General features: G+C 48.2%; 1 protein-coding gene across 1 annotated transcript; it reads right to left on the reverse strand.

Moving 5' to 3' along the window:
- Positions 1-7,639: 7,639 nt before the first annotated feature.
- Positions 7,640-11,729, reverse strand: LOC144098542 (uncharacterized). Its single transcript, XM_077631270.1, has 4 exons — positions 11,545-11,729; positions 11,304-11,394; positions 8,882-10,826; positions 7,640-7,813 (listed from the first exon to the last, which is right to left on the reverse strand). Exons 1-3 carry the CDS (start codon positions 11,554-11,556, stop codon positions 8,905-8,907), a joined length of 2,025 nt encoding a protein of 674 aa, XP_077487396.1. The 5' UTR covers positions 11,557-11,729; the 3' UTR covers positions 7,640-7,813; positions 8,882-8,904.
- Between the last annotated feature and the right edge of the window lie 5,384 nt (positions 11,730-17,113).

Here is a 17,113-nt window from a genome sequence, read left to right on the forward strand (position 1 = left end):
TCCGCGGCACGCAGTGTCTTGAGCTTCGCTCTCGCTTTGTTTCATCTGTTTTTCTTGTTTTGGCTGTCGTTAGTGTCTTCGCCTCGCCAAGGAGAGCTACAGGCGCATTCCTGCTGCTTTGAAATACGCGGCGAGGGAGCGCGCCCATGTCGGACGATTTTAATTGCTCTTGCTGGCTTCCTTTGTACCCAGGATTCCGGGTCGGGTGACATAATAGTACTGCCTCGTTTGAACTCTGGAATTTAGCCCATTGAGTTTGAGGCATAGCGGAAGTCTGACACCAGCAAGTTTAGACAGCTTGTAGTACGACTTGATTATTTTACGGAGTTTTGTAACAATACAATCGAGCAGGTACAGTTTGGCCTTACTCTGGAATAGCTTTTTGTTCGCGACACCTAAGTTTGCTAAGACGTTCAAATGAAACAAAGAAAGTGGGTGCATACCTGAATTTTTTTATTCCTTGCTTTGAAGTCCCTGAACATGGTATCACATTACTTTTGATGCCTCAATGAGTCCCGAACGATTAAAATCTGTTTTAAAAAACGAGAATGCTTTACGATTCCATAACACAATATTTTACTTTTAAGGACGCAATTGCATGAATTTTTCAAATGAGTTTGCACATTGGACGAAGCTCAATGCGAAAAACTGGTTATCTACTGACATTCCTTAACAGCGTATTGACGAACATGCTCTGCTAACTTAAACTGTGAGTTAAAGTGATTTTAAAGCAAGCCCCCAAGCGGGTAAAAATTCATCTCCTCGTTTGCTGATTTTCCATTGGAAGGGTGCGGAGAAAACAGATCGGTTCTAGGTACACCGTTTGTTTCTCATCCTGTACTGTGATATGTAGTTGCCATAAGTCATCGTCATACAAGAAAATTTTGATTCACTGGAGCCGCAGCCGATCCATTTAGAACAACATTTCGCGCTCGAAATTTCGCGGGTGAGCTCAAGGCAAGCGATTTCTTATTAGCTGTTTTACTTCGACGAAACTTTGCGCCACGCAGACTTTGTATGCTTCAATGGCAAAAAATTCAGAGTGCACCTAATTACGTGATATGCTGGCAATGCGATAATATTAGAAGCTGTTGATGCTTTTACCGCAAGTGACGCTATTTTCGCTCTGGTGATGTCATTTCCCTCCAGCCAATGAGAATTATCAGGTCTGGTGACTAGACTTCCCAGCCAATGGACATACTTTGTGACTGACGACGCATTTTTTTTTTCGGTTAGGAGGAGGAGGAGGGGGAAAACTTTTATTTAATTAATCGTAGTTTGTCGCCATCCTCTTTGGACGGTGTGCTCAGTCCAGGACTCCGTTAGCTGTCGCTATCCTGCATGCCCGCTCGATCCACCATTGCTGGTATTGTCGGTATGGGCTGGACAGAGCAGCCTCCCAAGAGGAGAAAGTGCGATGGAGCCACCGGGCCACCTTTCAACCATCCTTCCAGAGGTGGCATTTAACACTCACTGCAAAAGACAAGGACAGGAATGGAGTAGTCGAGATTTCCTTTCTGAACCATTTCGCATTTTAGCCGTGACAGTAATTACCGAAAATTACCCGCACTCTTGTTTAGTTAAGAAATAAAAGCAATGTGTTAAGCGCTGTCATATTTAGGCCAGGAAGTAGTCCGGTACAAATTCACAGAAAAACCTTAGGCGAAAGCATGCGCTGGAAATGTGATTATATATGTTTCACAAAGATTGGGCATGAACCCAGTGACTTCCAAGGGAGGGTTTTACATGACGTTATTATCAATTACATTCCATCAAATAAAATCTTTGTAATGGTTTGGTTTGGTCTATGGGGGTTTAACGTCCCAAAGCGACTCAGGCTATGAGGGACGCCGTAGTGAATGGCTCAGGAAATTTCGACAACCTGGGGTTCTTTTGCGTGCACTGACATCGCACAGCACACGGGCCTCAAGAATTTCGCCTCCATCGAAATTCGACCGCCGCGGCCGGGATAAAACCCGCGTCTTTCCGGCCGGCAGCCGAGCGCCATAACCACTCAGCCACCGTAAATCTTTGTAATGATACTATCCTTACCATCACGTATAAGATCGCAGTTAAAAGGCGTCGATAAATGTTTGCGTCTCTACAATTAAACGCTTATCTGTGTTCAACGCAATTCTAAATGTCTTTCCGCAGCCACCCTGCCTCCTACACTGAGTAAACTGGCTGGCGTTGGACCAGCTGGGCGACTAGTGAGCTCTCTGGTTCTCCATGCCAGGTGTATTTTTAGCGCTGAATATGTCGCTCTTTAAAAAAAGTGCTTTTCTCTCTCTCTCTCTCTCTCTATCGTTCTATAAATGCCTTTTCGTGACAAAATTTGCCTTACTTAAGTGTGTTTGGCTTCAAAGAATATCAACTAGTCTGCTAAAACTCTACATCGTAAACTTGCGAAATGAAACTGCGAAATGAAAGTCCCGTTATAAACAGAAACAAAACTCTTGCATACAACTGCACAAAAATTGTTAGCTGGTTAGCTTCCGCAAATTCTATATCGCCTTTGCTTCATTCCATTTTTTATTTCACATAATTCAGAATTTAGAGGTCGTGCAAAACATTAGACAGAGCAACTGCGGAAGCTCGTGGGCAAAACCGTTATTAGAGACAGGAGTTTTTAGGCATTAGCTTTGTTTTTATGTCTTGTTTCTTCTTTCTTGTTGACTGTTGTTCAAATGGATGAGAAGCCCCGCCCACAAAGGAACGGGAAACAGGAGCGCCTCGGAAGGCCCTAAGAGGCAGAAACCGGGTCGACAGGTCACCCCCCTCCGCCAACCGCTCACACGACCCAGTCGTGCTATGACGAACGGAGAAGGACGCCATGCGAAAAGGGGGAAGACGTCCGTCGCCGACAGAGCCGCCTTAGGCAGAGTAGCGAAGCTCAGGCAGAGCTCCTTCGCGATGTCGTCGACAGGTGTCTCTGGGGTGTCTCACGTAACAAGATTGCACATCTGCAAAGGTCGTCAAATCTTTGCCGAGAGCCGAGAATGTTGCTGAGAGGAATGGCGTGTCTAATGAACGGAGCCGGGTGGGGACGAACTTCCGCCTACCGACCTGGGCGCATTAGTTAGTAATTATACTGCTGACCGCTAGGTGTAGTTGACAGTGTGGGGGCCTGCGGCCTTGTCAAGCTGCCTTAATGGCAGCTTTTTCTGCAGGCCTCCGGAATCATGTGCGTTTGATGCAAATAAAATTATTATTATTATTATTATTATTATTATTATCTACAAATGAAAGTACATGTGTCATCGTTCCATTCTTGGGACACGAACGCTATGCGCGTGTGCGCTCGCTCGCAAACGCACACACACGCACAAGCAAGCACAAATGCTCACACGCACGCACGCACGTACATATGCGCACATACACACGCACATACACATACGCACCTACTCATACGCACGCACACATACGCACGCAAACCAAGCTTCGAAGGAGCAGCCGCGGTGGCTCAGTGGCTGTCCCGAAAGACGCGGGTTCGATCCGGCCGCGGCTGTCGAATTTCGATGGAGGCGAAATTTTAGAGGCCCGTGTACTGTGCAATGTCAGTGCATGTTAAAGAACCCCAGGTGGTCGAAATTTCCGGAGCCCTCCACTACGGCGTCCCTCATAGCCTTAGTCGCTTTGGGACGTTAAACCCCCACAAATCAAATCAAAGCTTCGAAGGGAGGAGTCGGAAATTTCACCCTCGTATTCTTTGCAGCACGAAATGATAACCGTTAAAAGAGAGGTCCTTTATACCGAGTGTTTCAGAGAATTATAAGTAATTTTCAAAAATAGGTTTTTTGAGGTTAACATATGGCTTTTGCGGCAGGGTATTGCCAGGGTTGGCGGACATCAGAAAACCGGTGAATAACTGTAGCTAGTAAGCTGGTGAACTAACTTCCGATAATTAACTTTTTAACTATTAGATCTAGGCGCCTGGTTGCAATTAGAGATTTGTGACAGCTCGTTAGTAACCGTCATATTATTTTTAGAATTTAGAAAACGCGACTAGCCTCTGCACTGTGGCCCAATTAAATTTGGCTACATCGTGCCAAAATACATGTGCAATCGAAAAGCATGCAGGCGAAGCAGCCCCTGCCGTGCACGTAACTAGTCGAAATAGCCAAATTTTGTCGAGCCATAGCGCCGAGGGTAATAGCGTTTTTGAAATTCTAAAAACTGTTATGGTCGTTACTAACGACCGGCCACAAATCTCTAACTGCAATCAGGCTCCTTACTCTAATAGTTAAAAAGTCAAGTATTGGAAAGTAGTTAACCAGCTTACTAGTTAAGATGATTCACCGGTTTTGTGGTTTTCACAATAGCATGCCGCGAAAGGCATATTTTTACCTAAAAAAAAAATCCTGTTTTCGAAAACTAAGTTTTCCCTTGAACACCCGGTATACATGAAAGTCTGGGGAATGACACACACAGCAGCAAAGGCAGTCTTATGACTTACGCGTTATAATCTTAATACCCTGCGGAAGCCTTGCCAGGTAACCACTGTGATTTCTTATTTTTATTATTCCATCCTCACCAACGCATAAACATCAGCTGTGCTCTGCAGCTTAACTCCTTATGCCGGCATTTTCAGCAGCGGAGCACCTTATTACCAGTATTCCCGTCACGGCTACTGATAAGGCTAACGTAACTTACTGCGTAACCGTGAAAGTCCTCGTAGGGAAAAGCTTACGCAAAAACAGGACAAAAAGCGAACTACATGCAAAGTTATTCGTGGACGCTGCTGCATTTGCATGAGCCGCGTGCAAAGAGCCGTTCTTACCTGTGCACATTTCGCAATGTCTTCGCGTCCTTAACCCAGTATATATGTCAGTCTGTAGACCTGCCATAGATCACCGAGATCGCTTGACCTATATCTAAAGCTATATATCGCCTAAGATTTGTCGTCAAGTTTCAGATACCACTCGTTTAGGCCTACAAAGCAGATAAAAACGTACACTGATATATCTTGTGACAACAGGTTACCGCGCAGCCGTTTCAAAATAGACACTACACGAGTGTTTTCTCTTTTCTCCTTCAAAGAGATAAACTGTCATGTGTACTGCAACCAGCAGCGTTCAGAGTCTGGATATTTGGAGTAACATTTGGTGGCTAGTTAGTATAACATAACACTGCGCCGGCAGACGAGACATCACGTAGAAAGGACGAACGGAGACTTGTAGCTAGCGCTTATATGAGAAGACCAACAGCCATCTTCCCATCATAATATGACATATGACATGTGTTTGTGACGTGTTTGTGGGCATGCGTGTGGATTTTATGGGAAGATGGCTACTGGTTTTCCAACAAAAAGTAGTTCAAAGTCTGAGTTCGTCTTGTCTACTCCTCCTTTCTCTCTCGTATGCTGACGCAGTTCTATATATTCTATCTTACTAGCACAGCTGTTCCGTAACTAAGCCCGATAATACGCATTACACGTTACCGAAGCCGGTTGAATGCGTCATCCTGCGAAACCTATGCAGACTGATAGCGTACCCAACATGCTGTAGGAGGTGAAAGCGTCACCTGATAATGCAACGGCGCATCTCTGGGATGCGATTCCATCGTCTGGCCCGGTGTAACCAGGTTAAAAGGTGTCACCGGGGAAGTTATCGCGAATCAGAGCGAAAGACCTCTTGGAAACTGGACCGACCTTCTGCTGAGAGCGCGGCGGAAGCGCGACCTTGTTTTTGCAGCGGCAGACGCGACGGCCGACGGCCCTTCTTCGCGTCGCTGAAGGCAAAGAGGAGCTGTTTTGTATGCCGACCAACTGGACCGGCTTTGAACGTCCTAAGCAGCACTGACACGAACTCGTTTGCTACGGCCGTTGGAACTAGTCGACGTCATTGTAGGAGCCATTTTATGGGTCAGATTTTTTTACAAAGAGTTGGAAGACTAGCAGTGGAAATATCCCTATTAAATTACTCGGTGTTTTCTCCTGGTAGCCGACCGATGGGCTAGTTGGTGCTGCCCAGGAAAGCAGGGCTTAGCGGTTGAAGAACAAAAACTCCAAAAAAGAGACGGGACAGAGGCAGGCGACAACACATGATGGTATTGACAATTGAACATTTATTAAAGAAGAAATGTTCAGTTGTTACTACCACCCTGTGTTGTCGCCTGCCTCCGTCCCGGCTGCTTTTGCAGTTTTTGTTCCTCTTAATGTGCCACCATCCGGCTTGCAAATATATGCCCTCCTAACTTAGCGGTTGTCCTATACCAGTTGCCCCGTTTCATGATCAATGCTGTGCCAGCACCGTTTCCGGCCTCGCCTCTAAATTAAATTTTAAAGCAGTTAAAGCTGTACTGAGAACCTTTCGTCCAAACTGCAGTCTCACTGTCTCCGTTTTTCTATGTCCTACTCAGTTTTAAATGCTGAAAGGTAGACGAGCCGGACCATTATATAGATTACTTTCTATGCTGTGGGTGCATCGTCAATCAAACGACTTCAGGCAGTACCTTTTTCGTCTTTGTTTTTCGACGATGTGCACGTCAACAAGCTTTACATTCTATAGCAAGGGGATTTGTTACGTCTCGGTTTCATTATTTATCGTGAAATAAAGCGCTTCAGACCAACGTAATAATTGGTTTTGGCATGCGGTGCTGAACTGCAACTGCAGCGCATTATGCTTTCCTCGTCTCCTTGGTCACTTAATCGTAAAGTTAGGGTAGTGTAAAATACAGCCTTTCTGAAAAGTATAGAGACCACAGTGTTTCCTTATAGGTGACGTCGAGATGTTAGTCACGCATCACCAGCGTTATTGTAAAGATCCTTGGTTTTCTGAAAGTTAAGCCGTCCACGGATGTCACAAGGGCCACTCTATGCGGCCTAGAACAAAATTATTTCAGCTATTTACTTTTGACAAAGAGTGCTTGTACTTTCCGCAAACATAAAACATAATGCTCGAGAGTTGAAGGCAATAACTGAACGTCAGAAATTTCTGCCTCTTGACACGTTTACAAATATCCGTAAATCATTTAGGAATTTACCGAATTCCTAAGGTGGGGATAAATCCACTGCACTTCCCACTAATCACTGGCCAATCTACGCTACACGTGTTTTCGCCTTCGTCCATTGTCTCAAGTTTCGACAGCACCGCCTCAGGGAGCACGGTGAAAAGAAACGTGAAGCTGAGGTACGAAGCTAAGAAGAAATCCACCGAATATGAATTTATTATTTAATTAAAGGACACTTCTTTTTTTTTTCCGATTCCTCGTTCTTAAACGCCACAAATTATGAAGGTCGAAGAAACCGGCTCTAAATTTGTTTCACCCATTAATCCTGCAGTTTGCTGGCAAAGCTTCAAATTCACCGGCAGATACTACGAAGTGCATCGACCTTCGTCTTGTTCGTACTTAATCATTGCCTTGCTATCGATCGTGCTGGCACGTGTGTTGAATTGAGGACAGCGTGTCTGTTATTTGCACTAAGCCTCTCGGCAAGTTCTCTCATCATAGCGCAGGAGAAGGTACTTTATCAAACGATTGCTGAATTTTCTAGAAGCCAGCTTTCCAAATATTTGCCAGTGGGAATTCTAGACAAGCCAGACAAGACTGCAAGTAGTCGGTAATTCTTTTTTCGCTAGGAAAGCATAAATTTAATATTGTGTCGGGTAGTAACTATGAAAGAAAAAGAGGCCATAAACCTATATAATAATTTATTCAGTTTAGACAGCGAATAGGATCGGCAATGAAGGTAATGGAAGACTGAAGTGAAGAGCCGGCAATTTTGTTTTCGTGAGCCGCTTGAGATGACGTGGAGATGAATCTTGGTTTCTGCAGATGAATGCCTCCATGAATTTGTACAATCGATGATGCTCTGCAAAAAAAAAGAATATATATATAGCTAAAAATGACGAAGCTTCGCCGCCAGACCTACAGGTACTTTTAGACATAACACAGTCACTTATCCTACACAAGATAGGTGCATGCTTAGTATTACTGAGGATGAACGAATGAATGGAAAACTTTATTGTTAAGGAGGATTTTGTTTGGCTCTTGCAGACACGTCTCAATAATGATAAATTAATCGACTCGGAACTATCGGCCGTTCAAAGCTGAGTTAAACATCTTAAACCTTAAACCTCGTGTAAACCTTGAGAAGTAAAACATCGCACACTAGCATTCATTCTTCGTTCTTCCAGAGCAAAAAATAAAAATAAAAGAAGCTAAAAGTTCAGGATTAACACACAAACAATTATCAAAAAGCTTTCGAAGAGAAATGAATAAAAGTAGTTTCTTCAATGCACAAAACAAAAAAATCTCGAAGCAGTGAAAATCGAACCAGAGCACCCTCGCGTGAAAAATTAGACGTTTAATAAGCGTTTCATCCCGAAGGAAGATTTCGGGAAAGTTCTTACATAACTTTACGAGATAAAAAGAAACTCTTTCTGGCACTTCGATAATTAATGCGCTGTATCAAACTCAGCCTTGAACGGCCCATAGTTCTGCGTCGATTAATTTCTCATTATTGAGACGTGTGTGCGAGAGACGAACAAAATACGAATAAAAATAGAAGCGAATTGCGCGTATGGCGCGACATTCTCGGACTGCTACCGAATATAAAAGGGGCTAGCCAGCTCATTCATATTTATGCGTCCACTCGCAGGAAATGAACCACATCAAAGTACGCTTAACCGGGCGTAGCGACGCACCAAGTGCCTCGAGCACGTGGAAAAGAAGAAGAAACCCATGAGACAGAAGTGCGAGCGGAACTGAATTAAACATGCCCACACACGCGCTGAAACTGATAACTCTACGGGAAAATTGAATGCGCCCCAACTTTCAGAATACAAATCAGGCAAGTCTACGGCCTCAGATGGTAGAAGTAAAGGAGAAAAAAGCAAGAGTGGTCTCCACAGAGCGAGTGACGTGGCCGGGTACTCACATGGGTAGAGATCTCGGAGTCGTTCACGAATGGACTCCCTGAATAATCCTTTTGCTCAGGTCGTAGACAGAAGACGCGTCGAAAGGCGACGCTTGGTACCTCAATCTTCCCGCCGTTGACCGGGCTATCCTGGCTTGGCCGTAAGGGTCAGCGACGATGGTCGCGTAAGGGAAAGCGTAAGGATTGTGCTGGTAAGGGTGGATCTGGCCGGGCTGCCCCACTTGGTACGTCGACGGGTCCAAGGGAGTGTACTGCTGGTAGAGAGCTCCGGGATACGGAGCCGCGGCGACTGCCTGCAGCTGAGGTGCTGGTGCCTGTGGAGCTGCAATTACACGAGGCTGAGTCTGGAGCTGCGGCTGCACATGAACGGCTGGCTGAGGAGCCGCTGCTGGACCCGGCGCCGCGGCAACCACGTTAGGTTGCAGGTGAAGCTGCGGCTGCCCAGGGGCTGCGACTTGAGCCTGAGGCTGATTGAAGACTCTCTGCGCCGTCGGTCCTGGTCTCAAGACCTGGGTCGGAACGGCAGGTGGTCGGGATTGACCCAAGGACGTACGCACCGGCTGCACTGGCACCGATGATGCAAGCTGTCGGTTGTAGACGACCTGTCCCGGTGGAACCGCGACGAGCGGGGATGCTCCGAGCTTGTGAGTCTCAGCCACTGGTTTAGGCGTCGTCTTCTTCGGTCCGTGGGTGTCACCGTGAAAGTGGGAAGTCTTCGAGCGAATAGAGGATGGCCGTGGGAGCGGAGGCAGGGCCGGCGGAATGTTCTCGACTGGGAATGTTGGACGGAACTCGATGGTTGCCGTAGAGGTAGCCTTGCGAGAAACAATCGGTTTCGGGGGAGCACTGACCCGTGGTGCGGCGGGAAGAGCGACGGTCTGAATGTCCGGAGACTCCTCCCCCGCCTGGTCAGGGACACCCCCGAGTGGAGGCAGTTCAATGCTGTCTGGGATCCTAAGCACCGGCTTGGTGGGCACGTCCGATGGCTTCAGTCCTCCTGGACGTTTCCTGTAGATGACGTTTTTGAGGATGTGCTTGCTCGGAGTTCCGCCTTCCGGCTCCTGCACCATGAATCCAACGACAGGAGCAAAACTGCTCGTCGGTGCTAGAGGAGGCTGTGGTGCTGAGTCATCCTTGTCGAAGTCAACGAGGACGGCTGTGACAGATCCCGAGCCAACAGCTTGTCTTTTCTGTCGCCGATGGAAGAAAGGGTTGAACAAACCGAAATCTTCGAACACTGACGATACACCGTATTCACCCTCGGGCTTCTTGTAGGATACTCCCTTGGAATGGTCCGCAAGAGCTCCCACGAGTCCATCCGGAGAACTTAGTGCGTCCCTATGGACTGGATACTCCCGGCTAAGTTTAGCTTCAAATTTCTTATGCTTTTCAGAGCCTTCGCTGAAACGTGGATTGTGACCTTCGAAGACAGATCCAACGCCGTAGCTTCCTTCTGGTTTCTTGAACGAGATGCCCTTTCTTGGATTCTTTTTGAGCGCTTCTTTGGCAAGCCTGTACAGACTGGTACGGTCGTATTCATCTTTTTTAAGATGCTTGGGCAAAACTGCTGCACCACTTAGTTCAGACTCGGAGGTAATCAAGTCTTCGGAACGAATCGGCGTATCAGGGATTTCACCAGGGGACCTTTTCTGAATACGGACAAGGCGGCCGGGGGTCGTCAGAGAACCACCATTGGCTCCTCTTTCAATGTAAAGACTTCCGAGACCGAGCACCTCCGTCAACCTGCCATTGCCGTTTGCAGCTACCGTAGCTCCGGCAGGAATGGCAAGGCGCCCGTTTTGGACCACAGATCCAACACCGTATGCCCCTTCGGGCGTCTTGAAGGAGCGTCCAATGGGAAGATTCAAGTTAACTGCCGGGCCTGGGCTCACTGGTACATTTGGTAAAGGTGGCGCTCTGATTATATTTGCTGCGGGAACTTGACCTGCGCAGAAGACGTGCATGCATTTAGCCGATAATGTAGGATAGCTTTTCTGAATCAGAAGACTGCTCATTGCGTCACTTATCCAGGCAAACTGGGATTGAAATTCAGCAGAGACTGTCTCATGACAATCAAATTAATATTATCAAAATCGTACGTTTATGCCTGCATTAACATTTTGGCTCCACCTAGTTATCAACCTGGGTTTCACCGGGGCCGTAAGGCTTGATCATGGATCGCACTATCTGCTCGAGCATACTTTCCGAAAGGCTTGTTTCTCGGAAGTGCCAAGTAGATTCTTTGTATTCGTAACTTTCAGAAAGCCGTTCCGCTTCTTTTCTCGTCGTGCTGTCAAAGTCAGAGACATGCACACGTTTAGGTTAGAAACTTAGGCTGACAGTAGTAGATCGTGACATTCGGTCACGGCTGTGGCGTACGAACACGACACAGGTTAACAACGCGGTCGATTGGCCGACCTACCTGTTTGAATTCCACTGGTTCCCACGCCATATGGGATGTACCGTTGTCCGTGGACACACAGAAATGAGGCCAACAGAACGATTGCCAATTGCTGAAAAGAGCAGGAAACAACGCGTCGCGCTTAATCCATGGGGCACACTCCTCCAGAGTCTCGGTGCACAATCCTCCCAGTCACAAGCCTAACGAGACCAGCGGTCGCCGTCGTCACCGCACCGGCGAGCCGCCGAGGTGAACCGCTTACCTGCGCCTTCATGTCGAATGTGGCAAGGTGTTCACCCTCGTCGCTCGCTTTTATAACGGGCGTGCTCGGGTGACCAATCCCGATGCGCGCGCACCCTCCGTCCTGTGCGGCTCGCGGAACGAGTCCCGGTGGCGGAGATTACCGACGAGGTGAAAGTGTATTTCTCGGTTGCAAAAGATCCGTATGAGGGCCCTTCTTTCTTTCTGCACTCCTTAACGTGAAACAGGGCTCCTTCACCACTCGGAGAGAGTGCGGCCCAGAGAGGGGGTGTTCTGGGGAGCGACTATCAGCGCAGACCATCTGACCAGACGCGCTCCGCATTCTCAATCACGAGCGCCGCTGTAGCCAGACCGCCACGAGTCGACGTCCGGCCCGAAGAAGAAGGCAAGGTTACGGCACCAGACGCGGGGACGGCCGCTTGCGTCGCTGCAGAAGCGCAAAGGATAAACTGCAACCCGTTAGCCTCTTACATACGTAAATGCGCCATTCCTTTTTATCGCTCTTCCTGCCCCAATGGCGGCGCTCATTATATTTTTAAAGCCTTTGCGCTCAACGTGCTTATGAGGAAACGCTGGCCAAAAGGACGTCCTCTTTTTTTCCGCTTTGCTCAAGCGCTTCGATAGTCACGGTGGTGTTTACGGAATCTTAACGAACACCACTCGCCTTTTCGAGGGTAGCGGAAGCTGGCACGCTCCAGCGGCTGTCTCGCGGTTGGTGTAATAATGCGGTCTAGCCAGACCGGCAGGAAGCAGAACGCAAGCTGGCTGCCCGGTGCGCCAACAGAGCCAACGCAGTGCTGATGTATTGCGGCGTACGAGAATTGCGCGCTTGGAAGCAACTACGAAACAAAGAAAAAAAAGAGAAAAAATTAAAAAAAATTAAAACAAGGCCATCGCAGGAAGGCTCCAAAACCAAAGGCGCCTAGTGGAAGGTCCGCTTTCTGGTTTCTCGTGTAGAGCATTTCTTTGATCCTCCTGAGCCCGCGGCAACGGCTTTTGCGAACATGACAACAGGCAAGCTATGAAGGTCAAGGCAGCCATAGCGCAACTCATAAACAAAGCTGCCTCGGAGGCACTCGCAAGCGGGCTTTTCGGCCCAAATTTCTCAACGCGGCGACGTCAGAGCGAGCGCGTGACACGCGTGTGAAGTGACTCGTCACAGGCGAGTAATTCAATATCGCCTCGCCCTTCAGGCCAGCTGGCGATTACTCCACGCGGTGGCGAGAGCCGTGCGGTTCGATAGGCTCTAATGCTCTAATGACCCGCTTGAGAGGGCGGTGTAAGGGTGGGGAAGAAGGCGTTCGGGAGGGGGAACTGAGTGGCCGTGTCTGGTACACGCGAGTCCTTGACGTATTTCCGGTAAATCGAAAGGTTCGTCGTACGAGAGCGAGTGCACTGAGAGCTCGCTAGAGAAGAAAGCAGTTACGAATAGAGTGGCGCTATTTGGTAAGAGCTAGGAGGCGGTGTGCAAAAGTGAGATTCCTCTTAGTGATGATGAGATTTGTGTCCGCACGTGTGGGGTTGACGGTAGCCGCCGACTTATCAGGAAAACGAACCAACACCCGGATGAAGAGGTCACAGCACGCGCGCGTCCAGTCTGGGTTTGCGCAATTCCTTTTGTGAATCTGTCACGTCGCTCCGGAAACGAGGGCTAAATCCTGAACTTGTTGACTTCGCTTGACGCCTGGAGCTCGCGGCTTCTACGCTGGCGGAAGTCAAAGCAATCAACTGCGCAGTTCGCTAGGCGGATCTAAACATAGTTACAGCGAACTTTATTTTTGCTGAAGGTGCGTAATAGCTATCATAAAGGTTGATGCAACTGCGCCTGTGCCGACTAACCCATCAAATCTTACCTCCTTCTTATCCCATTAAGCAGCATTAACCCAGGGGGGTCGGTGTGGCTTGCCAAGGTTACTGACTTACTGCCGATTCTTCATGACAAAAGCTTAGAATTACGCATAATGAAAGAAATATGCATTATTCTGAGCCAAACTAGCTTCGTTTGCACACAGGACAAGCGGAGTATAAAGAAAGACAGATCAGCATTTGCGCACTGTATCACCCGTGTATTCTTTAATGATTGCTTGTGTTTTTCCGCGCCAAGGAACGGGCAACAAAGTTCTTGTTTCCAACAAATCTGATTGGGGAGTGATTATACTGTTTATAGCTCGCTAAGATGTCTTTAACCCTCCGCTATAGTTTTTGAAGAGAATTTGCGTGTTCAGTTTTGACGCTAGAGAAAACAACCAGTTGTTAACAATGCACTCTTGGTACCAGGCGCCATCGCCAGTGCCATGTGCGGTTCTTCAGTACTGGCTTCTACTGTGTGTAAAAAAGCCCCAACTGAACTCAGAATTATGCGTAAGTTAGATTAAACAGCTTTGTATGAACCATAGCCCAGAAGAAACGAAGGCCTCAAAAAATCAACAGAACCTGCATGCATTTATCGTAGCCAAACAATCTACAGTGATCTAAGCTTGTTTCCTAACAAATAATGAATGGGTATGGGAAACGGTTGACTACGTGAACATAAGGTTTTTCCGCGGTGCCACTTCTTATCAACTTGTGTGTGATTCGTTCTTGCTGTTCCTTTAGCAGGGAAGCTGAAGAAAAAAATATTTCTTTTTCAAAATAATGAGAGAGAGCATAACTCAAGGAATGGCTGCGCACGGAAACACAGTGACGATAGGGCGGCCTGCAACTAATACCTCTAAAATGGAACAAAAAACAAACTAAAAATTAAGCGAAAACAGGCAGAACCTAGACTTAAGATTAGCAAGACAAGTTCTGATTTCACGGGTTCTATTGTCTATAGTTTTGAAATCTCTCTATTTGGGTTAGCCGCAATATCGCCACTCCCCAACATGGATTAAATTAGCAAGCCTCTTTCCTTATTTTTTTCACATTTGAATCGCGCCCTTGTAATTCAGGCCTAAAGATGCGTTTTTAACTCTTTAAGCGTTACTGCAATCGCGAAATCCCGCTCTCGTCTTTTTTTCTTTTTGTTACGCGTTTATGTCGAAAGAGCCAGAACTTCCGCTAACAATTTGGCGGCCAACGCCATGGAGCCTCCTTTCTGTACAGGGAAAGTGGCCACTGCCCGCTCGTAAGGCCTGCCGACAAGAGCAGCAACGCGAAACCTCGGCAAAGACCGTTCTCCTGTTTATTCGATTATGTTGTAACAAAGTTAAGCGCCCGAGGAGCCCTTAGGCAGAGGCGGCCGTTGTGAAGAAGGAAGGCTGCAGGCATCCACGTCAAGTTGTCAAGAAAGCGGGCCAGTCAGCCTCCCCTAAGTGCTGCTGCCCTGCCCGCTGCATGCGACAACGCTTTGGCGTCGACAGCGCGTCGAAAACGTCGTCGACAACGAGGCGCCTTTTAAGGGAGGAGAGGTGGGGGTCGTCCTCCCACAGAAGAGTCCAGCGGGGGCTTAGGGCCTCGAGACATTTAATGCGCTCGCGTGGCTCCCAGAGTGGCGCCCAGTCCTTTTCTTTAGTTGCATGGGCCAAGCATGACAGTCGCCTCCAGAAACACCCCCATTTCCTCCCTTTCCCCGCACTGGCTTTCAGTCTGTCGACAAGAGGCTGCATAACCTTTAATGTCTCCTCCTGTTCTTCGGCTCACGACGGGCGTAGGAAAACAAAGCGTGATTCCTGACAGGTCTGAATAAACAGCGCTCGGAAATTTCGTCGCGAGTACAGGTTTCTCCCTCGTCGTTTCTGGATTGAACTGAAGCCGACGGAAAGCTCCTTACGGACGGCGAGAACTTCGAAAGACAAGCCGCTCGTTCTTCTTTTGGCGGGATTCGGAGCAATACTCGGTGGCAGCTTCTGAGACAAAGACCCCTCGCAAACCTTCTTAGACGCCGCGCTTTCTGCCAACTTACAGCGATAGGAACGCACGTGTGGTAATGGGAAACAAAATAGCGCCAGCACTTGGCCGACTGCAAAGTGACGAAAGTGATATGCGAAGCTTTGCCGAAAGCCAGGCAGCCCTTCGGGGCAAAAATAGCCCGGCCGCAAGTATACGGCTCTTATCTCTGAGACAGGGGCCCGCTGGGAAAGGCATTAATATGCGACGCCAGTGCCAGGCGAAACGCAGAAACCCTGGCGCGTACAAAGAAAGGACAGAAAAAAGACACTGGTCGCATAATTTAATCAAAGAGGCTCGAGCTCACTGGTGACGTAACGCAAAGACAAAACGCCGGAAGCCGAGTATGATTGAGGCTCCGGGAGCGCGCGCTTTGCTCGCCTCACCGCCGGCGCATGTAAGCCTCTTGTTTCTGCCGCTCGTATATCCCGCTCGTTGCCGGCCGGCCCTCCAGCCGGCATCTCCGTCGCTTCCTACGGAACTCCCCAGTTCCATTCCTCTTCATCCCCAAAGGGGAGTGCTCGGCGAAGGAATGAAACTACACAGTGCGGGACGCGATACTGACGCCCACACACGCACGAAGCGGCGTTCCTCCTCCTGTTATCTTCTCTTTGTCCGCCTCTGTTCTCCCTGCAATCCGAGCAGTCGCAACTCTCCAGACAGCTGCGGCGGCGGCGCGGGCGAGAGGGAGCGCGGCGCGCCGAGCATTATCTAGCCGCCCGGTTTACGTGCTCGGAAAGCGGGAGAGAGTCCCGCGATATGCCCCGCCATCGAGCGGGTGCCTCGCTCCCCCGACGGCTTCTGCAAGGCGACGAGAGGAGCTTCTGCTTCGAGACGGCCCTGCAGCCAGAGACACCGGCCCAGAATTTCTAATTCATGCCGGGGGGCCGCTGCTGGAGCCGCCTAGTGGCGACGGCAAGAAACATGGTGCACGAAAGAAAGCGCAGCCGGTTCATGGGGACTCGCGGTGAGCGCTTGCTGTCAGTGTGTTACTACTGCGGAAGTACAAGTGGGATTCCTCATGTTCATGGGGCCGATAGGAATCGCTACGGAGATTTGCAAATTTACAGCGTTGAAGGCCACAGGGGGTGTGTGGCTGAAGCACACCATTTACGCATTGTTGACTTGCGGATAATACCTTTGCACGTTTTATGTGATGAATACCGGAAATCATTTGCGTAAAAAGACTACTTCATGAAGACACAAAATCCAAATCTATAAACAGGGCTTATTTGAATGCAGGTCCAGAAGAAAAGCAAAGCATCTTCACCGATGTTGCGATAGGCAGAATAGTGATTCAGAATTGTCCGAGAACGCACACAGTTTTACCTGTTAGTTCACCATGGCAGCAATGCATAACGCCTTTCTTGTCAAACGTAGGCAGCGCTGAAAGAGTCCCTGCTGTAAGAGCTGAGATAACAGTTTATTTGGTTGTGTGAAATATGCTGTCTTGTAACCTTTACTGTTGGCACCTGCCAGCTGAGTCGGTATATGTCGCACCAAGGTACTTGGCAGATACTTCCTTTTTTTATGTATGAGGCAAAAAGAAAAGAAAAACACGTGCGTATAGATTCAAGAAACAGCGACAAAAAAATATGCACGCTCATCTCTCTTGTCCATAAGTCATCATAAAAACACCGAGGTAGTGAATAAATAATCGCCATGACATATTAGACAACCAGGGATTACATTTAGGCTAGCGA

Source organism: Amblyomma americanum, chromosome 7 (genome assembly GCF_052857255.1).
Source record: "Amblyomma americanum isolate KBUSLIRL-KWMA chromosome 7, ASM5285725v1, whole genome shotgun sequence".
In the NCBI taxonomy this organism is placed as follows: domain Eukaryota; kingdom Metazoa; phylum Arthropoda; class Arachnida; order Ixodida; family Ixodidae; genus Amblyomma; species Amblyomma americanum.